This window comes from Pipistrellus kuhlii, unplaced genomic scaffold (assembly GCF_014108245.1).
Source record: "Pipistrellus kuhlii isolate mPipKuh1 unplaced genomic scaffold, mPipKuh1.p scaffold_m20_p_47, whole genome shotgun sequence".
NCBI lineage: Eukaryota > Metazoa > Chordata > Mammalia > Chiroptera > Vespertilionidae > Pipistrellus > Pipistrellus kuhlii.
Window position 1 is genome coordinate 1,493,461 of NW_023425548.1, and position 23,648 is coordinate 1,517,108.

The window sequence follows — 23,648 nt, forward strand, 5'->3', positions numbered from 1 at the left end:
AGCCCCACTATCCAGACAGCTGTCCGTCTGTCCTCCAGGTCACTCAGCAAGCTTTCCCACATCACAATACCCGCCACCACACTCTTCCCTGCACCACCAGGCGTCCCTGGTCCACAGCCAGCATCCCGGGAAGGGCGGCGGGACTCACTGCACGCACATCCCCTCACCAGCAGGAGCGCGGGGTGAGGCATCGAGTGCCATGGGGCTGGGAGGAACAGAACACCTTCTGAGCTGAGGGCGTTTCTGGGAATTAATGTGCGTCTTTTTGAAGGGCTGTAGCAGCGTTACCGGTGCTCACAGCGGCCAGAGGTGGAAGCAGCCCAGTCCTCCACAGACGGTGAACGGATGAACAGTGTGGTCTGGATGTACACGTTGTATCGCACATGCAGGGGGATCTTCCTCAGAGTTACAGGGAAGGAAATCCTGACACGGGCTACCATGCGGGTGAGCCTTGGGGGTGTTATGTTAAGTGAAATAAGCCAGACACAAAAGAAATGCTATATGATTCTGTTGACGTGAGTACTCAGAGTGCTCACGGAGTGATCGGAACCCCTGGGCTGGCTGGATGCCCAGAAAGGCCGCCTCTGGGCTGTCAGAGTGCCTGCAGAGACAGGAGCGAAGGTGACCAGGGGCCTGGATTAGACCAGGTGGGCAAGCTCCTAAAGATTGGGGAGAGGGAGGGGGCATCAGAGCCTGACCCTGAACCTGGCATGGAACCCCCTCCACACACACACCCTCCCCGCCAAGGTGTGTGCGTGCGTGTGTGCATGTGTGCATTTGCGCGCGCGCGTGCGTGTTTCTGTGTGTGTGTGTGTGCTTGCGCGTGTGTGCATGTGTGTGTGTGTGTGCGTGTGTGTGTGTGTGTGTGTGTATGTGAGCGCGTGTGTGCGGACCTGAAGTGCACACTGTCTCGGGTCACATAGAACGCTCTGACGGCGTGTGCACCCGTGGGCGCCAAGTGCATGTGCAGACCTAAGGCGCCTTTGTGCCCAGGCCAGGACCACACGGTCGGTTAGATGGGCTACGGCGCCTGCTCCGATCCCTAACTCATCGTTGTGCTCCTGGCTCTTTGCAGACGCTCCCTGCGCCTCCCCCTCTCGGGCTGCAGCGGCGCAGGCGCCGGCCAAGCCGATCGCTGAGCGGGAGCAGGCGGCCGCGCGCCGGGCGTCCCGGGGGAGCAGGTGAGCGACCCACGCCGCTCGGCCTCCAGGCCCCCGCCCGCCTTCCCTGCCTGGAAGTACCCGCCTTGCCTCTGTTGGCATCACCCCTCCTTCTCCTGCCTGGCATCCCTCCTCCCCCCTGTCTAGTTTCCCCTCTCCTCCCGCTTGCCTGGCATCCCTTCCCCAGGGCTGGCATCCCTCTTCCCCTGCCTGGCATCCACCTCTTTATCCCTTGCCTGGCACCTTCCCCTTACCTGGCATCCCCTTTCTCCCTGCCTGGATGCTCCCTCCCTTTCCTGACGTCTCCCCCACTCCTGACTCTTCCTTCCTGCTCGCTGCCTGGCACCCAAGCCCAGCCTGGTACCTCTTCCTCCTGTCCTGTCTGGCCCCTCTTCCATGATGCCAAATTCCCACCCCCACCCCTCTTTCCCTACATGATACCTTTCCATGCCCCCCCCCCCCCGCCCCCGCATTTCCCCTCCTGCCTGGTCCATACTCCCCTCCCTCCAGTCTGGCACCTTCCCTCCTCCACCTACTCCTCCTTCCTGTCACCTCCCCTCTGCCTAGCACTTTCCCATTCAACTCTTGTCTGGCATCTTTGCTCTCTGCCCGACACCTCTGCCTGGCACCTCCCCTCCTCCTCCCTGCCTGGCATCTTCCCACTTCCCATCCTGTCAGCACCTTCCCTCCTCCCCCTGCCTGGCACCTCCCCTCCTCCCCCCTGCCTGGCATCTTCTCTCCTCCCCCCTGCCTGGCACCTTCCCTCCTCCCCCCTGCCTGGCACCTCCCCTCCTCCCCCTGCCTGGCACCTCCCCTCCTCCCCCTGCCTTGCACCTCCCCTCCTCCCCCTGCCTGGCATCTTCCCTTCTCCCTCTGCCTGGCATCTTCTCTCCTCCCATCCTGCCTGGCACTCCTCATCCTCCCCCCTGCCTGCCACCTCCCTCCTGCCCCATGCCTGGCACCTCCCATCATCACATTCTTCCTAGTACCTCCCCTCCTCCCCCTTGCCTGGCATCTTCCCTCCTCCCCCCTGCCTGGCACCTCCCCTGCCTGGCATCTTCCCTCCTCCCCCCTGCCTGGCACCTCCCCTCCTCCCCCTTGCCTGGCATCTTCCCTCCTCACATCCTGCCTGGCATCTTCCCTTTTCCCCCTGCCTGGTATCTTCTTCCTCACATCCTGCCTGGCACCTCCCCCCTGCCTGGCACCTCTCTGTCTCTTACTTAGTATCCTCCTGCCTGTGACTCTCCCATTCAGGTGTTTCTCTCCCACCTTCCTGCAGGGCACCTCCCCCGATCCTGGGCTGGTAATCTCTCCCCTGTTGGCATCTCCCTTTCCGTGGCCTTGCCTTCCTCCTCACCCTGCCCAGAGTCACCCCCTGGCTACCACCCCTGCACATGACCCTGAGCCACTCTCGAGCCCTCCACTCCCCGCCCCTATCTACAACACCACCCTCTCCTCAATCCCACACCCACCGTCTGCCGGGGACCTCCGCTCTGGCCTCCCCGAAGCCCAGGCCCACAGGGCGAACGGAGGGGACGGCTGACACTGCCACCTGCTGCACCTGCAGTCCCCCAGGAGGGCCGAGGGGTGACCCGAAGCCACCAGTCCCATCCTCCTCTGGTCAGACCCTTCATTCACCTCAATGCCCAGCCCCCACGCACATCGCCAGGTCTCCAGAGCTCGGCCCTGAAGGAACCTGGGCCTGCCTGGGTTCGGCTCTGTCCCGGCTCTGTCCTCGGAGGCCCGTGTGTGACGGCTTCCTGCCCGCACACTGCCCCCTCCCCTGCTCTTCTTCCTGCCCGCACACTGCCCGGGCCCTCACCACCACCTCCGTCCGGTCACTTCCTGTCGGGGGCTGGTCCATGGTGGCCCCTCAGCTGTCTTCCCGGCCTCCTGGGGCCCTGGAACCTGCCTGGGGCTGGGGCTGCTGCCTCCCACTGCCCTCTCCTTTCAGGTCCTCCTCAGCATGGCGCTTGGAGCTGCAGGCAAGGTGGGCTCTGGGCCCGGACCCCGAGGGGGCACCGGATGAGTGCCCTGCTGCAGGACCCTGCCACCCATGACTCCAGGCCTTCAGCACCCACCCACCGTGGTACAGGTAGGTGCTAGGAGCAGGAGCCCTGGGGCCCAACTGAGAGGCGTCTGGCCCATCCTGGCACCTCCGCCCCAGCCAGACCATGGCGGTGCCTCTTCTCAGCCCTCGCTCAGCTGGAGCCTCAGCCCAGGGCCCGCGGGCACACCCTCCGCCTTCCCCACTCCTGTCCCTGATCCTGCCTCAGAGCCAGTGGAGCCGGGGCAGGCAAGCCTGAAGCCGGGCTTTGGTTCAGGTGAAGATGTCTGTGTCCATGGCGTGTATCACTTCCTTCCCACCAACAGACATCCCGACACTCATCTCCTCTCTCCCCCACGTGTGAACACCCCCCTGTGCACACACGCGCTCCCCCTGCTGGGAGGAACCTGCTGGCCCCTGGCACCGTGGCCTCCAGGAACCTGCCCCCCAGCCCCGCTGTGGAGCTGCGCCAGAGCTGCAGGGCCCCGGGGGTTCTCAGCAGGAGGAGGCAGCAGCCTGCCCGCGGCCTTGGGGGTCAGCCCTGTGCGGCCACCAGGCAGGCCTGCGGCTCAGAGGTGCTCCGTGCCCCAGGGGTGAGCTGGACCCCTGGCCTCCTCCTGGCAGAGGGAGAGGAGGATGGCTTGGCTAGCCCACACCAGTCCCCCTGGTCCCGAAGGACACCCTGAGGCTCCACATGGAAAGCCCGCCCCCCTGAGCGTGTTCATCCGTGGGGAGGGGCAGGTGCCCGTCTGAAGCCCGAGGCTGGTCTGTGCTCCGCCTGTGGCCCTCGCTGGTGGGGTCACCTGGCACGACCTGGGAGACCCAGTCCCCGCAGGAGGGGCTGACAGGCCAGCCCGCAGGAAGTGCCCGGGTTCTGAGAGGGGCACGGGAAGCCCTGGATGGGCAACGCGAGGTGGCAGGTCAGGGGGTCTGGGTGAGGTGCCTTTCTCAGCTTCTTCCTCAAGCTGCCGTGGAGCTCCGCCTGCGGGTGTGGCTGTTCACACCCCTGTGGCCCACGGTGAGCCCTGGCTGCTGGCAGGCCAGAGGATGGAGCAGGGGGCCGTGAGCTCCACGCCTGCTGCTGTCTCCCTGGGATAAATGCAGTGAGGGGCAGGGCAGTCAAGGCCCCAAACAGAGGTCCCACCCTCTGCCCCAGCCTGAGCACTGTCTGAGGTGAAGTGAGGACCGATCCCTCAGCTTGTGGGGCCGTTTTTAATGCGAAATTCTAGAGGAAAGCTACGAGCAAGTGTCCCACACACGTTCTTCCTGGGTGCGCTTAAGTTCTGGGGTGTCTGAGGGCGGAGGCCAGGTCCCATGGGCGAGGAGGGGGGAGGCTGGTGGGAGGCAGCTGAGGCCCCTGGGAGATACGCCAGAGTCACATGGCCTCGTACATTTCCACCGATTGGGGGTGCACTGAGCTAAGCCCTGAGGGGCTCCCAGCAGCAGTGGGCAGGCGCCTCAGGCTGTGAAGACGGACAGTCGGGAAGGGGAGGCTCGAGAACACTGGGAGGCTGGGAGGCCCTGGGACGGTGAGTACACCCTGGTGACACCCGGCCCCAGTCACAAGGAGAATGTAAGGCTTATCTATAAGTCAGGAGCCCCAACCTCCCCACATGCGGACGGCGGTGAGGAGTCAGGTGCTAGAGGAAGTTCCTGGCAGTTTGTTTTAGAGTCACCATCACCTAGATTGGCCTTCATTCAGTGTGCACAGTGGTGGGTGTGGAGCGGCCTGGACCCCTGCAATGGGGCACATGCTGTCACTCGGATGCTGACAAGCTCTGAGCTGGCTGGTGTCTGGACCAGGTTCACAGAGCTGGGGCTGTCACCCCGCCCACCCAGCGCTTCATGGTGTGATGGCAAGTGAGAGCTCCTCTCAGTGAGCTGTTAAGTGGCAGAGCTAATGGGCCGGAGGTGTCGGAGGTGTCGCTGGGAGCTGAATGGCCCTCGGATTTGGCTGGATTCTGAACTCTCTTCAATTGCTGCACCAGGGGGTCAGCTGCTTCTGGTGGGCACTCAGCTAAGGGACACTTTGTGGGCCCGTGTCCCCAGAGTGAGGTATGTGCAGACCCAATGGGAGAGTAGTTACTCTCAGGCTGGCCCGTGGTTTGCTTCCCAAGCTGTGAACCTGATTTCTTTGTGACCCAAACCTGCAGGAAATTTGAACTGACTGGTCTTATGCACACGTTTCCCCAGTGCCTTGGCTGGAATTTACGAACCTGGATCATTCCATGTCAACCATCTCTCCAGACTGCAGAGCATTCTGGGCCTGAAAGGAGGGAGAGATCAGGGACGAGAGGATGCCCATCTCATTCCAGGAGGAGTTGGAGGTAGTTAGTACAGGAAATGTACGGCCAAGAAAGGGTTAGTGCACAGCACATGAACCGAGAGGCCCCGGGCCCTTCCACGTGACAGATATGCATTTATTGCTATTTTAATGTTCATATTTTTCTTCTTCTTCCTCCTCTTCTTCAACATTTCATGTAATACTGATTTGGTGGTGATGAACTTCTTTAGCATTTTCTTGTCTGTGAAGCTCTTTATCTGACCTTCAATTCTAAATGAGAGCTTTGCTGGCGATAGAATAATCTTGGTTGTAGTTCCTTGCTATTCATCACTTTAAATATTTATCGCCACTCCTTCTGACCTGCAAAGTTTCTGTTGAAAAATCAGCTGACAGTCGTATAGGTAACCAACTGCTTTTCTCTTGCTGCTTTTAAGATTCTCTCTGTCTTTTACCCTTGGCATTTTAATTATGATGTGTCTTGGTGGAGCTTCTTTGGGTTCCTCTTGTTTGGGACTCTCTGCACTTCATGGACTTGTAACTCTATTTCTTTCAGCAGATAGGGGAAGTTTTCTGTCATTATATCTTCAAATAACTCTTTCTCTTCTCCTTCTGGCACCCCCAAGATGCAAACATTGGTAGTCTTCAAGTTGTCCCAGAGGCTCCTTACACTATCTTTATATATTTTTTAATTTTTTTTCCTTTCTTTTTGCACTTCTGATTGGGTGGTTTTTCCTTCCTCACATTCTAAATTGTTGATTTGATTCTCGGAATCCTCTACTTGACTGTTTAACTCCTGTAAATTATTCTTTATTTCAGTATTATATGCTTAATTTCTGACTGGTGCCTTTCATGTTTTTTGAAATTCTTACTAAGATCCTTAAAAGTCTCACTAAGTCCCTTGAAGCTCTCATTAAGATTCTTGATTAACCTTATAACCATGGTTTTGAACTCTGTATCCAGCAGTTTGTTTGCTTTCATTTGTGACATATTTCTTTATCTCTACATTTTGGCTGCTTATTTGTGTTTGTTTCTGTGTATTAGGTAGGTCTGCTATGTCTTCTGGAACTAGTACAGTGCCCTTGTGTAATAGGTATCCTTTAGGGCCCAGTGGCTCAACCTCTTGGGTCACCTGAACTGGGCACTGTATGGGCTGTGCCCTGTGTGGGCTGTGTCATAGTCCTGTAGTTGAACCTTGATTGCTGTTGGTGTCACTGGGAAGGACTGACGTTTAGGCCAAATTGGCTGTGAGAACCAGCTGCAACTACAGTGGAAGAGCAGCTGTGCAGGAGATACCACTGGTGCTCACTGAATCTGCTTCTTGGGTGTGTTGCTTGTGGATGTGTAGAGTTGCAACTTGGTATGGTCTGAAGCTATCCACCAGGTGCACTGGGTCTGAGGCCTTCTAGGAGGTGCAAAGTCAGACACTGCCTGGGGCTGCCTGGAAGGAGCTACAGAGAGGTCTGTAGGTGGCTGCTACTTTTATTGGGCTTTTGAAGTGCCCAGGCGAGGCCAAGATGTGAAACAAGGCAGGCTAGAGCTAGTCCTGGGTATTGGGCCTTTTATTGATAGGTTTGGGGCATCCTGACACCAGCTGCTGCTTGTTTGAGAGATTTTAGCAAAGTCTGAAACCTTAGCCAGGACAGGCCCTTCATATGGAAAAGCTACAGCAAACAGCTTGGGGGGGTGGGGGGAGGTTGCAAATTGGATGGGGCGGGGTCTCAGGGAATCACCAGTGGGGAGCAAACAGTGTGAGCCAGGCTGATGGAAACTCAGATATGGCTGCCAGTCAGCTCTGAGACCAGGGATAGGAGTGGGGGCAGCGGAGAAGAGTAAAGGGGGAGAGGAGGTCCCAGCACTGGAACAATGACACCTGCAAGCACTCCCTGTCTGGGAGAAATCCACCCCTGAGTTCCTGCCACCATGCCAAACACTCCTCCCTGTATGTCCCAGTGTCCTCCAAAGCCACCCAGCACTGGAGCTCAGAGGGATTAAGTCCAAGTAAATTCATGCTCTGGCCTTTTAAAAGGAGGTCTCTGGGTCTCCTTGTCACTCAGCCACAATCCGTACTGGTTTTTACAGCCTGAAGTTATGGGGACTTCTCTTACCAGCTCTGGAACCTTGCACTGGGGGCCTGATATAGGGCTGGGACCCTTACTCCTCACAGGGGTGCCCCTGCAGCCAAGATATTTCTTGCAATTTAAAAAAAAAGGCACATGTGTGTGTATGAACAACCTGTTCTGCCTCCATCCCTCCTATCAGTCTCAATGTGCTGTCTTTTTTACTTCTCTAATTGTAGCACTTCCATTCAGCCAGCTTTCAGGCAGTTCTGAATAATGGTTGTTTTGTAGTTTCATTGTGATTTTGATGTGGTTGTGGGAGGCAGTGAGTATCGGTGTTTACCTATGTCAGCGTCTTGGTTCCTCTACCCAATCACCTCATTCTTTTATTTGATTTTATTTCCTAGACACATCTCAAGTCCGTCTGCATATTTCCCAGGTTACCATCTTAGTCCATCTGCTGCTATCTTTTGCCCAGACCACCTAGGTAGCCACCTAACTACCTCAGTCTGACTCCCTGCCCCAAACCCCAACCCACCAGGGCTTTCACAATAGGCTTCCTGAAACAGAACCTGGCCTGTCTTCCATGTCCTCGTGGCCTTCAAATTACTGCCCTCGATCACGGCCTTCCCGCATGCAATAGCAATACTCCTTCAGCTCCCTTCTCCTGCCTGAGTACGCTCATTCCTCAAGGCCAGACTTAAATGCACTCCTTCCGGGGACACTTTTTCACTCCCCGGTTAATGTAAAATCAGTCCCACTTTCTTATGTACCAGAAATTTAAATAGTTCATTGTAGAGCTTCTTAAAGGAACAGATGCATGCATCTATCTCGTTCCGCGTAGCACACAAGAATATTGAACGAGCGAGTAAATAAATGAGGCAGTCAGAGAAGAGAGGAGGAGCCCTGACAGCTGATCCTAAAATGAGTCTGCCATCCCTTTTTCTGTTGGCCAAGCCTGCTCCACACCCTCATGACCCACGCATGGGCCTTCCTTACCTGCCCACCTTGACCTGCCAACACCTGAGCAGCTCCATCCAGCTGCTCTCGGCCTCCACCCGGCAGTCCATCCCCAACAGGACCTGTTCCCCATGTTCCAAAGGCTAGTTCTTCCTCGGTTGTTCTTGTGGTGACCTTGGTCTTGCCCTTTGGAGAGTATTTCTGCTTCCATGACATTTGCCGCCCCCAGACACCGGGAGACAGTTGTCATACACTCTGTATCTGCTCTCGGGAACATCCAGTTCTGGCTTTTTCAAGTGTTCCTACCTGGGGGCATGTGCAGGTTGTTCATGACCTTGGTGCCCTCTGGGGAGAGACAGCCAGAGGGGGCGAGGCTGCCTGGTGTGCCAGCCTTTGTATTGATTCAGGCCTGTATTTCATCTGTGAGGTGGGACTTAACACCCCTTCCATAAGCACTGCACCTAAGGCCTCGTGTGTGGTGAATGTCAGGAACACTTAGAGCCCAGTACATGGGTTAAATGTCCTTCTAGGGCTGTTCCGGCTCCAGGTGTCATCTGTAGACCCCAGAGCACAACTTTCTATCAGTGCCCAGGGTCTCCCCTGGTTCCAGGCCACCTCCACCATTGGCTCATAAAGCCTGGGGTCAGTAAGGAGCCCTTTGGGCTCCCTCCCACCAACCAACATGTGCCTTCTCCTTGTCCCACGCCTATGCAGTCATCTTCCCAACCAGTAGCTCTCCATCTGCCTGATGTAATCTGCATATTTGAGAGGCCCAACTTCTTTCCTCTGATAGAGTTTTCAGTTGGAAGTGAACTGGTGTGGGGGTCCAGGAGAGACCCTGTAGTCCCCTAGCTCTCTGGGGCTGTGGACACATCTGGCTGGGTTTCAGCAGCTGAATCAGCAGCAGGGCCGCAAATGGGTTGCTTTGAGGCAGGAGGAGGGGGAGGTCCCTGAGGGTGGCAGCCTGAATAGAGAGGGAAGAAGCTGAGACCTAGTTTTGTCACAAATCTGACTCTCCCACCCAGCAGGAAGCATCATTTTGCTTTTATTTTTGTACCTCAGTTTACCCTCTGAGCCCCTATTTTACCGACTCTTACCTTATCTCACCCCAGCCTTTCCCTTCAGATTAAACTCTGTCTTTGAAACCCTTTCCAAAATGTGCCTGTTCAGTAGATGATAGCTCTACCTGTCAAGACCCCCCTCACGCCACAACTGCCCATCTAGTGGCCCCCCTCACTTCCTCAGCAGCACCTGAGGCTTAGAGCACCACCCGCAGGAGGGAACAGAGCAAAGCACATGGCGTTAGAATAATAGCAGCCAGTGCTGATGGAGGGCTCGTGGCAAATTCAGGAACTGTTTTTAGAATGTGTCATGGTTTAACATTTATCCTTACTGCAACACTATCAGGCAAATGCCATTATTATCTTGATTGTTTTTAAGGTGAGAAACTGAGGCACAGAGAGGTTAAGTAACCTCTGCATGGCCGGGGCTAGAGTTGCAGGTGGGGTCTCTCTGCCACATCTGGCTCTCAGAGGTGTGTGTGGCCGGGACCACAGTGAAACAGCCAGGCCCTGCACCTGCAGCAGAGACCGAAGGTCAAAGGCTAATTGTTCTGGCGCTCAAGGCCCAGACCACTGATTTACATTAATTGATGAGCCCCCAGGGGCATTAGAGCTTGTGGTCCCTAAAGCAGGGAATCAGGAGGAGGAGCGAATTAGAGAGCTCTTGCCCCTTCAAAAAGGGGCACCCCCATCTAACCTCCATCTGACTGTTCCGAGGCCTTGGTGGGCTTATATTGCCAGGTTTCCCGTTTCTTAAGAGACTCTGGAAGTATGTTTCTTTATGTGAAATCTGCCAGTTTTTAAGGTAGGACACAGTGTGGACTACACGAGAGCTGTCTGCCTTGCCCCATTTGTAACATCCATCTTGAACTTTCCTTACCCCCGTCACCACTTTTACCCCTCAGGCTCAGGACATTTCTCATCCCGAGAACTTGAGGGCCTCAGTTTGAGAAACATTGCATTAAGAGCTGCTGCCACTTTAGGTATCTCTTGTCATCAATGAGCTATAAACAAAACGTGAAGAACTTGGCCAAATGTGAAGACCCCTTCCCAAGTAACGGTCAGGGATCCCATTTTGAGAAGCATTGCTCGTTAATCCTCAATGTGTGCTCCTGATGGGAAAGTGGGGGCTGCTGTGGAACCCCCCTCTCAACTTGTCCATGTTTAAACCAGGGCAGTGGCCCCACCTTCCACACTAGTTCTCTGTCTGGCTCTGTGTCAATCATTAACCTTGTGCCCCTCATTTTTAAAAATGGTATAGTAATATCCTGCCCTTTCACTTCCTGGGATGTTGAAAGAACCAGATTATATAATGAATATTAAATTGTTTTTATAGGCTTTTAAGCTCCACAAAGGTATATATGGTGATTTGAACATATATCCAAAGTATTTGACAAAGTCTTCCCCAATATTTTGAATTTGGCACATAATGTGGGCTGGATGCAGTGGTGTGTGTTTAAATATCCAATAACTGGCTGGGAAGGGGGAGCTGAGCTCTGATCGTATTGTTTGCCAATTCCCATGGTATAAATACTCCTACTGTGGCTGATTTTATTTTATTATTTATTTATCCTCACCTGATGGTATTTTTTCACTAATTTTTAGAGAGAGTGGGAGAGGGAAGGAAAGAGAGAAACATCGATTGGCTGTCTCCTTCATGAGCCCCTACCAGGCCCAGGCCAGGCCCAGGCAACCCCCTTGACCGCAGTCAAACCCAAGACCCTCTATCTGCAGACTGACGCTCTATCCACTGAGCCAACCCGGGTAGGGCACTGTGGCTGATTCTAAACTACCACATGATACTCCACCAATGGGCTGGGTATTCCTATGATGGAGCAAATTTACTGCCAGTTGAAGACTAAGCCCAGAGGAGGTAGGTTGTCTGGAGAGAGGGTTTTGTCCTGGTGCCTGTCCTCTTTCAATGCCTTCAGCAAAGACCTGGCGGAAGGGAGGTTATGCTCACTGGGTTTATGAATGACGCACAGCTGGAAAGGACAGTAAATGTATTGGCTAATGGAATTGAGATTCAAAGGCTCTCACCCAGAATAATGGCCCAAGGCTCACAAGATGAATATGAACAGGAATAAAGATGTGTCTGTTCTTGAGTCCACAAAGACAGCATTACAAGAATGGGAGGGGGAAACATGCTTTGGCACAACTGGAGTAAGGAGAGAATTGAGGGTTTCATTGGCAGTGAGTTCAATACAGTGGGAAGGGTGGTTACCAATGAGTGATCCATTAGCAATGGCACTCATTCAGTCCGCTGTGACTTAAAGAGGATTTTCACATGTCCTCTATTACTGTTTTGCTATTGACAGTAGCCCAATGAGACGAAGGTATAGCCATTTTAAAATTGAAGAGAATGAGACTCAGACAGGTTGACGTGACTTCACACTGCTGTCCTCGTGTCAGTAGACTGTGGGGTGAACGCTCAGACTCAGGTCCTCTGGGCCAGGCTGTGCCCTGGGTGTGCCTGAGGGACACATCGTTCCATGGGCCGCACTTAGGATGTGGGAGCAGGATGGCTGGCCCACGGACTGGCCAGCAGGTCACGGGCAGACTGCTGTGGGGAGAGTGAAGAGCAGCGTTGGGGTGGGTTAGTAATGAGTGCCTAGGGCCGCCACCCAGCACCGCAGACCAGGGCTGAAACAATGGAAATGCGTTCTCTCACAGTCTAGAGGCAGGAAGCCTGGGATCAAGGTGTCAGCAGGGTTGTCTGTTCCGGGGTTCTGTGAGGAAGGACCTGTGGGGAAGGCCTGTCTGCGGGGCCTGTAGAAGGCCATCTTCTCCCATGTCTCCTCGCATCACCTCCCCTCTGTGTGTGTCAGCCTCTGTGTCCAAATGTTCCCTCTTTCTTAACGACGCCGGTCACATTGGATTAGTCAACCTAATGGCCATCTGAGCTTGATGTCCTCTGTAAATGCCACGTCTCCAAATAAGATCACGTTCCTGGGTGCGGTGGCTTAGGACCCCATCGAATGGCTTTGTGGGGAGCACGATCCAGCCCATAAGGGACTGTGATCGCGGCCTTCAGCCTCGGGAGTCTGTCTTCTGCAGGAGTGAGATGAGCGCTACGTGACCAGCCCCTCTAGGAGGTCTGACCCTGGGGTACACCCGCCACGGGAAGAACCAAGGCCCCAGGGGACAGTTGGACTCCCTGCCACTGTGGATCCCTGGCCCCGGTGGCTGGAACACAGGCTCCCACCTGGCTCTAGCTCTCCCCTCGTGGGACTGTGTGGAGCCCGAGGGGGCCTCCTTTCTGTGCCGCTGACACAGTCCATGTTCCGCTGGTACACTGGCAGCCAGCCCATGGCAACCCCACAGCCAGCGCCCCAGAACGCTCGGCAAGGCTGCAGCTGCTGGCTTCTCCTCCACTGACACAAGGCCCGCTGCACCGCCAGCCACAGCCCCCGAGGAGGTAGCTGTTAGGGGTAATTCCCTCTCTCCTCCGCAAGGACTGCCATCCTCCTCACGCCGTGCTGGTCCAGGCTCCCCTGACTGCCGGCTTCAGACTGAGAGACCTCCTTCACCAGCTCCGCCCAGGGCTCTGGAACGGGACCCACTACCTCGTGCTGGAACGGCAGCCCTCCTGGCCGCTGGGTGGGGGCAGCTGACATGAGCTTCTTGCCTCTCCCAGCAGGTCAAGGCCTTCGGTCCCATCAGCCCCTTTCCGGTCCTTAAACTCATGTGTCTCGAGGGCTGAGGCTGGTGTCTAGCATCCAATCAGCAGCACTGCCCACAAAGCAGTCACTCAGGGGTGCTCACTAAGCATGGGGGGTGGGGGGAGCAGGGAAGAGGTGGGGAAGGACAGTGCAGGGGGAGACCCTGCTTTGCCTCTCGGTGCCTTCAGCAGCAGCTCCCAAACCTCAGTTCCCTGGGCCAACAGCAGCCTTAAGAATTATTCCTGGATTTAAACCCAATTGATTTGCTGTGGTGGCTCCTGAAGTGTCTCCCTTGCCCGTCTTTCCTGCAGCGCCTACCATGTTCCTGAGCCACGTATACGGGCAAACCACGCAAGGCCCAGCTGCATACTGATGGCCCTTCTCTGTTCAAGGAAGCATCCGGTGGTTTGGGGAGAACCCAGACTCCCCTCCAGGCGCCCATAATTAGCCACTATGAATATCACCTGGCTGACCCCGCACAGCTGCAGAACTCCGAGGGCTCCCTGGTTTCACTGCTCCCCTAGCTGGGGGCTGGTCCGCAGCAGGACCACAGGGACCCAGAGGTCAGCAGAGTAGTGGCAGTGGAGCGGGGGGTGGGGAGAAAGGGAGTGTTTGCGAGGTGCAGCATCAGGAACCCAGCAACAGCAGCAAGCTCTCGTGAAGTGCCTACCCTGTGCCAAGCACCATGCTGAATTCTGCACACAAGTGACCTCACCACTGTGAGGCGGGTGGGGGCTCCCTGTTGTGCAAACGGAGAAAATGAGGCTTTGACAGGTCGGGTAACTTGTACAAGTTTTGGTCATCAGTGGCTGAGCCAGGCATGAACCCACCACTGACTGACTCTGGGGCAGTGGTTCTCAGCCAGTGGTTCCCTGGGGCAGTTTCCCCCTCCAGGGACAAAGGACCATGTCTGGAGATACTTTTTTGTCTCACTAGAGGGTGAGGTGGTGGTAGAAATTACTGGATAGAGACCTGGGATGGTCTTAACATTGTATGATGCGTGACACAACTACACACACACCCACACACACACACACAAGAATTATCCAGCAGTGCCACAAGGACTTGAGAAGCCTTGATCTCAGGTGGAAGCTCAGAGCTACCACCCCATGGGCCTGCAGAGACCCTGCTAGAACAGTGGATTCAGGACCTGGGGAAGGATAGGCCCCCAGAGGACTTCAGATTTCTTGGGGAACTAGGCACCTGTCTGTGGGTTGAGAGAAGATGGGCTTGCTAGGGATAAGGCATTTCACAAAGCCGGGTTCAGCCTTCCCCATGTCCCCTCACAGCGTACCCTGTAAGTCACTGCAGCAGTGGGCAGTGGGCAGGGCAGTCAGGGCCCATTGTCACAGCTCTGGGCTGAGACAGGCTGGGTTGCAATATCTAAGGCAAGAGCCTAGATCTAGGAGCAAGGAAACGGTCAGGGCTACCCAGAGAGGGGAATCCTTATACAGGAGGGTGGGGGCGCTAAGCAGACTCCTTTACAAAGGTTTGTGGAGACCAGGGGTGGTGCACCCAGCTGGTCCAGGCCCCAAGAACACCTGTACCCTCCCCTCATCTGATCCATGGGGAGTCTTCATGGGGGTTCTTGGCTGTCACTGCACTATTGGGACCCAGGACTAAAGCACGGTCTGCCGACTTCAGGGTCTGCTGTGTGGGGACCTGGGAGACGCTGAGCCCTGCTTCACGAACCCTGATCCCTAGCAGGCCCATCTCCTCTCAGCCCCGCATACTTTCCCTGGCTCCCCAAGAAGCCTGGGGTCCTCTTGGCACAGATGGAGCCTCTTGCCTTTGCTCACATCACTTCTCCTACCTTCTGAGGCCAAATTGAGTTCTTCAGACCTGTGGCCACCAAGTGGCCCTAGGAAGTCAGGACAAGGTGGACCTGGGTCTGCCCAAGACCACCACCTGCCTATGGCTAGGTATCAGGTCCCTGCAGGAAGCACGAACTGGGGTGGCCAGGTGGAGGACAGAGAGGCATTGTTGCTCTGGTGATCGTGTGTGTGTGTGTGTGTGTGTGTGTGTGTGTGTGTGTGTGTGTTTCCCGCCCAAGAGTTACATGCACACGTGTGTCCTTCCGAAAGGCCAGGAGAAGCCACCATACTGCCCTCTGCTCCACCCACAGGAGCAAAGGGCGAATTCAAAGTTGAACTAAGATTCATTTTGTTGGCTAAAGGATAATTCTCACATAGGACTTAAAGGAACCTCCTAAAAATGCATTGAAATTTGTTTAGATTCCTATAATTTGTATTCCTGGTGTTTGAAACAATCTGCTTGAGATCTTTTGGGGTGAATTTTAAAAGATAAATGAGAGTAATTCAGCTTAAATGTACAGGCTTCTGGGAATCTTGATTTTCTTCTCTAAAAGCCAGGTGTTTGGGGAAGGTGGAGGGGTGTGTGTGTGTGTGTGTGTGTGATTATTCCCAGTGGGCAGGCATTCTACATGGAGATGTCAGAGAGGTAGCTTGGGATGGAGAAAACCCAGGGACCTTGAGGTAGGGAGATGGATTTGCAGGCAAGTCAATGGCTCTGAGAGCCTTTTCCTTATCTTTAGAACTGGAATCCCATCCCCCACCTGATGGGGTCTCTGTGAGGGTAGGCTGATTACTGTGTGTGACAGTGCCCTCTGGCCAACAGTAAAGTCCTGTTCAAACCTAAGATGATGCTATTGCCATGACATGATCAAGGGTTGTAGCATATATACAGGTGTCATTTGAAAGCATGCTACAATAGAAATCCCCCATTGACTTTGCCTTGGAGGAATCACTGTCTCTGCCATGTGCCAGATATTTGGAATATATTCATGAACAAGCCAGAAAGATCCCTGCCTTTTTGGAGCTTCCCTGCAGACAGAGGGAAAGAGGAGTGACACACTAACACACTAAGTAGGTCCATGATATAGAATGGTGGAAGGTGTGCAACACACAGGGAGATGAGAGAACTATGAGAGGTGACTGCGGAGGGAGGAAGGCTGCAGTTCTTAATGGTGTGGACAGATTGTACCCACTGAGAAGAGGACATTTGAACAGGGACTTCAGGGAGATGAGAGAGTTAGCCATGCAGAAGAGCCTCCCGGGCAGAGGGAACAAAGCCCCAGGGCTGCCCCCTGCCTGGAGTTTCTGAAGAACCACCACGAGGCCAGAGGCTGGGGCACAGACAAGTGAAGGACTGACAGGAGGTGAGGGACAGAGGGAGCAGAGAGTAGCATTGGGACTGGGTTCTGGGACCTGCAGGACCTTGGTCCTTACTCAAAATAAGCTAGGGGGACTTTGGTCCTAGCCAATTTGGGTCAGTAGATAAGAGTGTCGACCTGCAGACTGAAGGGTCCCAGGTTTGATTCCAGTCAAGGGCACATACCCGGTTGCGGGCTCGATCCCCAGTGGAGGGTGTGCAGGAGGCAGCTGATCAATGATTCTCTCATCATTGATGTTTCTATCTCTCTCTCCCTCTCCTTTCCTCTCTGATATCTATATATATATATATAGAATATAGGGTGACTTGGGAGAGTTTCAAGCAGAGAGGTGATATGATCTGATTCCCCTTTTTATTTTATTTATTTTTTTTATTTATTTCTGAGAGGAAGGGAGAGAGAAATAGAAACATCAATGATGAAAAAAGAAAAAAGAAAAAAACATCAATGATGAGAGAGAATCATTGATCAGCTGCCTCCTGAACCCCCACCTCCCAACCGGGGATCAAGCCTGTGACCTGGTCATGTGCTCTAGAGCAGAGGTCGACAACCTCTCGGACCTCACAGACCACCAGTGGCCCACAGACCACCGGATGGCAACTGCTCTCTAGAGCCAAGGCTAGAGAGTGTTTCCGAGAGGAGACAGTGGCCAGCTCTATGGAATGAGGAAGCTGCTTAAGCTAGATGATGCCTGAGAACTGAGGGTGGCCCCCGGCAGGAGCATTTCCAGTGGATCTGTGAGTAGGCTGTCAGAAAGGATTGGGCTTGGGGGAAGATAACTCTTTTGATAAGTTTTATTGCAACTGGGCAGTGACCGACCGGTAGGATGAGCAGATGGGGAAATGATAGGACTTTTCATGCTGGTAAGAGGCATCCAGGAACGAGGGGAAGGCTGACCATGTGATGGTGTGGGAGAGAACTGCTGGAGCAACGTCCTTGAGGGTGTGAGAGGGGACAGGAGCCAGGATACCAGGGATGGCAGCTCTGGACCAGAGCACAGGTGACTCCTATAGGAACGGGAGAAAGCTGCTGGGAGAGCAGAGGTTGGTGGGAGTCTCTGGAAGTTTCTTTCATTTTCTCAGTGAAGCAAGAAGCATGCCTATCCTCTGGGAGTGAATAGGGAGGAGGACTTTGAAGTCAGAGGAGGGACAAGGAGAAAACTCATGTCGAAGTGGGTCCAGGGAAGGAAATGAACGGACCAGGATGGCACTAGGCCATTGAACTCTGTGCTCCTGAAGTGACAGTGAGACAGTTCCGGGCAGGTTATGTTTTACTCCGGCCACAGCCAGCTGCTGGGGGCAGGGGAAGAGTTAGTGAAGCTGGAGATAACTTTTAAGACAGTCAAGAATATAAATGCAAGGGAGGTTAAAATGAATGCTTATTTTATATATATATATATTTCACCATAACTTGGAAGAAGAGAGTCTCTATACAGGTGTCATTGCAATGAGGGATGTTGGTCAGAGAAATGGGCGAGAGGTTCCAGTGGAGTCACGAGTTGTGGGGGTCGAGGCACGGGACAGAGCGGTCAGAGAGTGGAGTGCTTGAGACGAATACCGGGATGCAGACTGCAGTGCCTGGAATGACAAGGCACAAGCGATGACCTGGGTGTGAGTGGTCAGGGGGGAGGATCGCTGGTGGTGAGGAGGCCAAGGAGTCAAGACCGGAGGGTCTGAAAGCAGCAGGAAGAGGGCAGGGGTTACCTTGGCGGGAGTGACAGTGAGCTGGAGCTGGAGCCCCAGGAAATGGAGGCACCAGGTGGGGGATAAGATGCAGAACGGGGGCCTGGAAGCAGCTGCCGTGGGCCAGGAGTGGTGCTGCCCCCCTCAAGGTGAGAAGGGGGGGGGAGTTCTGGGGAAGCATTGTCCAGGGGAGCCTAGCTTCTGTCACAGAAAGCAAAAGGGATGCTCACAGAAGTGGCCAAGTGGGTTGGACATTTGATTTAAGACAGACCACAGAGCGGAGGGCTCCGGTTGGCGGGAGAGGGGAGCAGAGAGAGGGTGCTGGAGCCTTACGGAGCCTGCCTAGGAGGGAGGGAAGTGTGGGTTTTCCAGGGCGCAGTCAGGCAGGCGCACCACAGGTAGAGCAGACGGGTGGAGAGGCAGAGGCCGGGTTAGGGGCAGAGGGCAGGGCCCCCTGGATGCAGAGGAGAAAGTGTATCTCAGACCCTGAGAGCAGGGCTCACCCTTGGCTCCAGGTGACACCGAAGACAGCTGGGAGGCCAGGTCCCTGGGCTGCCCCAGGGAGGTTTTATCTACGCATTCCACTGCCTATCGCCATTTGGTTTAATTTCCCCAAAAAACGTCTTCAAGGAAATGCAGGTGAATTCCTTTCTCTCTTCAGTTCTCTTCTCTTGGGTGATATCCCAGACCTCAGAATGCAGTGGCTACAGAAAGCCCTCTGACCCCCTGGTCAGAGCAGTGGCTGAGGCCTCAGGAGTCTTTCAGGGTGAGGAGCGGGAAGTGCAGCCAGGGTCCGTGCTTGGGGCCTGGCAACGGGTGGCAACTGTCCTTCCCTGGCATGCCAGCCAAGGCCCTTCTGGCTTTCTCGGAGGTCTGGAATAAGGCAGCATATCTCATTCACAGGGGACATCACAATTGGGGAGGAGGCAGCCTTCCCAGGACCACGCGTAGCCAGCCATGAGCAGAGCTGGGTGTCCACAGGAGGTCCTGAAGCTGTGCCTGAATGTGGTCCCCAGCATCCCTGGCAGTGAACGAAGTGAGGACTGGACCAGCATCTGTTGATAGACTTGAGACAGGCCAGGATGTTAAGGACATAAAGAGGGGTAGGTGACTCTGTGGAGCCTCAAGCATTTGGCAGATGGCAGAAGCAGAGCTGGAGGGAAGGCAGTAGAGAGAGGGTCCTGTGAGGATGGGTGGGGCTCCCAGCCCTATGGATCCAGGAAGGCTCCTGGCCTCAGGGAGGCAAAGAGAGACCTGTGCTGCTGCCGCTGCTGCTGCTGCTGCTTGGTGTCTTGACGGCCTGTGAGTCCTGATCCCCCTTGCATTTGCCCTAAATGTAACTGGTCCAGGAGTGAGGATGTTACTATGGGACTGAGGCTGTTTCTATGGGAACGTCCCCGCTGCCTGATGTGGCAGAGCCATGCTGGTCCCACCCAATCGGCTGCAGGCGGCAGCCTGGCTGTTAGAGCACCACTCAGGACCACCCCCATCCTTGCTGAAATGGGGACCAGGCCAGTGTGGCTCCTTTTTGCGCATGTACTATTGCCTAAAGAATGGGAGAGGATAGTGAGAGAAAACTGGCTGTGAATCCGAAATGTGCCTTCCCTCTGGGCGGCACGTGCTCAGGCCCCAGAGCCTCAGCTTTCCTCTCCTGACCGGCACTTCCAGCATCCTGGTGTCTGCCCTCACCGTATGTGAGGGGCAGGGAGCCCCCGTAGACTGAGGAAACCTGCTCACGCAAAGAGGGAAAGGACTGCCTCACCTGACTAACCTTTCCCTGCACCTGCTGACTGTGCAGCCCTCGGGACCACAGGCAAGGCCGAGCGCCCCTCCACGGGAGCTGACACATCCCGGTGAGGGGTCAGCGGAGGTGTGTGGGGGTCAGGGACCCGGTTCATTTGTAGATTAGGAGCACCCCTGGCTCGGCATGGTCCTTGCTTCTCTGTCTGTCTCCCTCTCTTTCCCATCTGTCTGCCTTGGTTCCTGTGTCTCTTATGGAATCCTTTTACTCCTGAGGAGCTGAGGGGCAATGGTCCCGCGCTATTTTGATGTCCTGCTTTTGTTTTCTTTTTGCTTCTTTCTGTCATAGTTGTCTCTCTTATATGTGTTTGCAAGCTGACACAAAGGCAGTCTCACAGAGAGGCAGACAGCCCCGTAATAGTAGCAGATGGCGTCCTGGGCACAGAGACATTCTTGCATGAAGAGAGGTCCCTGCACCACTGCTCTGGCCTGGGCAGGGAGGAGTGGAGGACAGTGCCACCTGCCCAGGGTCTGCTCTGCCACTGTCCTGTGCGTTGGCTGGAGGAGGCCCCTCACTATAGGTGGGGTTAAGGTGCAGACTCCCCTCCATTCATCTCTGGGAGCTGGGCCTGGCCCCTCCATCCAGCTAGGGTTCCCTGGGGCAGGGACTTGGGCCAGGCAGGTAGGCTGGGGCAGAGCTGCCTCTGGCCCCCTGGCTAGCCCTGGGGTTTAGTGAGCAGGGGGCAAAGTGGGGGCTGGGTATATGGCCGGCCCAGGACCCTGAAATCAGGGGCTGTCAGCCTGAGAGCTCCTGGTGGCTTCACTTCATTCCCATTCATTCTTATTCTCTCTCTCTCTCTCTCTCTCTCTCTCTCTCTCTCTCTCTCTCTCTCTCTCACACACACACACACACACACACACACACACACACCCCAATCCAAGAGGGCCATTCCATTCTGCCTTGGAAAGCTTTATTGCTGGGGTAGAGGAAAAGGGGGCAACAGAAAGCGATCTCCCCCTTCAGTCCCGTTCCTTTGTTCCTCCCCGCCTTCCTCCCCTCCCTCCCCAGCCCCCTCCTCCCGCCTCTCCTCTTCCTCCGTCCTCCCCTCCTCCCCTGTGTGGAGTCCTCGGAATGGGACCTCCACGGAAGCCGGGAGGGTGGGACTCCGCTCGGCGCAGCCGGTGACCACCTTCCCGCAGGGAAGGAGTTAAGCCTCCGCGCCGCTCCCGCCTCCCGCTCCCCCCGCTCCGAGTCCTGCCGCTAGGCCCGGGGCTGACCTTCACGGAGGGAGGCCCAGCGCGCATGCCCGGCCGGGCTCGGCCCAGCTCCCGCCGCTGCCCCGGCCCCGGGAGGACCACACCGGGGCGGACCGCAGCCTGCGGCCGGGCCGGGTCCCCGCGCTGGGCGCGGCCGGGGGCGCCCAGCCGGTCCCGCCGCCGCGGCGCATCTCTCCGCGCGGGGAGCGGCGCTTTGCCATTTGGTGCCGGCGGTGCTTCGCGGCGAGGGAAGGAGCGATGGGGGGACGGCAAGGGGGACTCCGGCTCCGGCCCGGCGACCGCCCTCCGCTGGGCACGCGCCGCTCCCGGCCGGAGCGGGAGCCGGGCCGGTCGGTGCGGGCTGGAGGGGGCTCGGAAGGAGGCCCCTGCCTGCTGGCACCTGGGCTTTCCCCGACCCCTGCCCACCGGCTGCCTGCCCTTTGGTAGCTGAGCGGGGGGGGGGGGGGGGGGGGATCCTGGCCTTTGTGACGTGGAAGTCCTGGCCGGGCACCCACACTGGCACCTCCGCTTTCTGTGCCCGCACCGCTAGCGTCGCCCCTGGGGCGATGGCATGCAAACGTGTCTGCGGGAGGGCGGGCGAGCTCCTCGGGAGCCTGGCCTTGGAGTGGGATGTGGAGCTGGCTAGGTGGCCCGCAGTGCAGGTCCTGTGGCTCCTGTCCCCTGGTGTTTGCATTGGTGTGGGCGCCAGGAATACGGGGCGGGGCGGTTACATGCAGCAGACGGATATCTCCCGGGGGTGGCTGCAGGGGAGGCCCTGTCCTTGGCTGGCCCAGAAGGGACTTCTTATGGACTCAGGTGACACCAGCTCTTGGGGCCACCACAGCCCTTGGTCTACCCCCTCTGACAACTCCACCAGTGAGACCAAGCCCCTCACAAATGCTGAGCCCTCCGACCCTCACACTGCCCAGCTGCTTACGAGGCACCCATCCACCTCCTCTGCTGTTTTCTTTTTCCAAAATGCCTCTCTGGGAATGGAGAACTCTGCTTTACACAGAGCCAAGAGGAGTCTGCCCCTGCCCAGACCCCCAGACCCCCAGGCTCGTGGTTTCACATGTCTGTGCTAGAAGCAACCCCAGAGGGTAGGGGTGCCCAGCCCAGGGTGACTCACAGCTTCAGGTAAGTGGCCAAGCCTGAGTCCTGTCCACTGGCCACTGAGCCGTGGGTGGCTGAAGAGTCAGCAGGTGTTTGGTCATGCGGAGTCCCTGTGCCCAGGCCCGGCGGAGGAGTGAGCGGGACTTAAAGCCAGGCCCTGCCTAACACACACGAAGCACGTCAGCCCTTGGTCAGCTCAGTGCCAGTTCATGCCACAGGGTAGGTGGCAATGACATTCAAAGAGAAAGATCCGTGTGCACGAGCGGGCAAGGGCAGGCTTCTTGGGGGAGGTGGCACCTGAGCTGGGCTTAAAGGATGAATGTGATCAGAACAAGCAGAGGGAGGTGGAGAGCCTTTCAGGCAAAGAACATGGGGAGCAGAAGCTGGGAAATGGGAGTGAGCCGGGTGGGGTGTGTTAGTGAACGGGATGGAGATCGGCTCCCCAGATTGCCTGCAGCCACCACTTCTCCCCACCCACCCCCAGGGCCCAGTCTCTGTGGGCCTGGGTCTGGGTGGAACCCAGGTAGAGATTTGGTAGAAAGGGGATCTGGAGGTCCCAGCTAAGCCAGGGTGGAGGAGGGGCATCGTGGACCAGCCCTCTTCTCTGTGTTTCAGGGGACTGACAGTGGATGCCCCAATGGCCCAGAGCCTCTAGGCCCAAGGGAAACCAGGGTGCAGGCGGAAGAGACTCCCCATGCCAAATACTGCCACAGTTCTCTGTCCTGACCGTTGAAGGCATTCTGAAGGGTTGGGGCCCAGCCCCCTCTGCCAAACCCCAGTGCAATGCTGGATCTGGAGGCCTAACTTCAATATGTTTTCCAACAAATTGCCCCCTCTCCTCACCTGGACTCTGACAGTGCAGCCCCAGGAGGGCCATAAGCTTGACCCACTGTGGTCCCCATAACCCCGGGGTTCCTTCTGGAGGAGAGAGGGGTGTGGTGGTGGGGGGGACATGGGCGGGGCCAGGGTTCCTAGCATGTAGATCTCCTGACTTGCCCCTCCTATTTCCTGTCCCTCCTTCACCCAGAGGACCGCCTGCTCCCACCACCGCAGCCTCCTGGAGCGTCCTCGTGACTCCTCCAGCACCCCTGCTATCTTCGGGGTCTTGAGGCTGGCGCCACCAAACCCAGGAGCCCCGGCTGCTCCGAGATGCCCACCCCACACCCATCCCAAAGCCATCAGGCCCTGCTGGCCTCATGCTCTCTACCCACCCACCTTCAAGCACCCCGCCCCCCAGCTCCTGCCTTCCCCACATCTTTCTCTTCCTGTTCCCATGAGCCCGACCCACCTCGCTCTTTCCAAAAGACACCCCCTCCCGCCCTCACTTCCACACACAGACACAGACAGACAAAGCCTCTCAGACCCAGAAATAGACTCACACCGAGCCGGGGACACAGCCAGGTCCCGCCACACACGCACCCGCCCCGCACGCGCC

General features: G+C 56.3%; 1 protein-coding gene across 3 annotated transcripts in view; it reads left to right on the forward strand.

Annotated features, from left to right (window-relative positions):
• The first annotated feature begins 1,070 nt into the window (after positions 1-1,070).
• SMARCD3 (SWI/SNF related, matrix associated, actin dependent regulator of chromatin, subfamily d, member 3) overlaps positions 1,071-23,648 on the forward strand; it is a 34,034-nt gene continuing 11,456 nt past the window's right edge. Inside the window, exons 1-2 of one of the 3 annotated variants that reach the window (XM_045572420.1) lie at positions 1,071-1,181; positions 3,126-3,255. In XM_045572420.1, the coding sequence (XP_045428376.1) occupies positions 3,217-3,255 (39 nt within the window). In that variant the 5' untranslated portion in view covers positions 1,071-1,181; positions 3,126-3,216. Of the gene's footprint in view, positions 1,238-3,114; positions 3,256-23,648 lie in introns of all 3 variants that reach the window. The other 2 variants (XM_036412709.2, XM_045572419.1) reach the window with 2 other exon arrangements.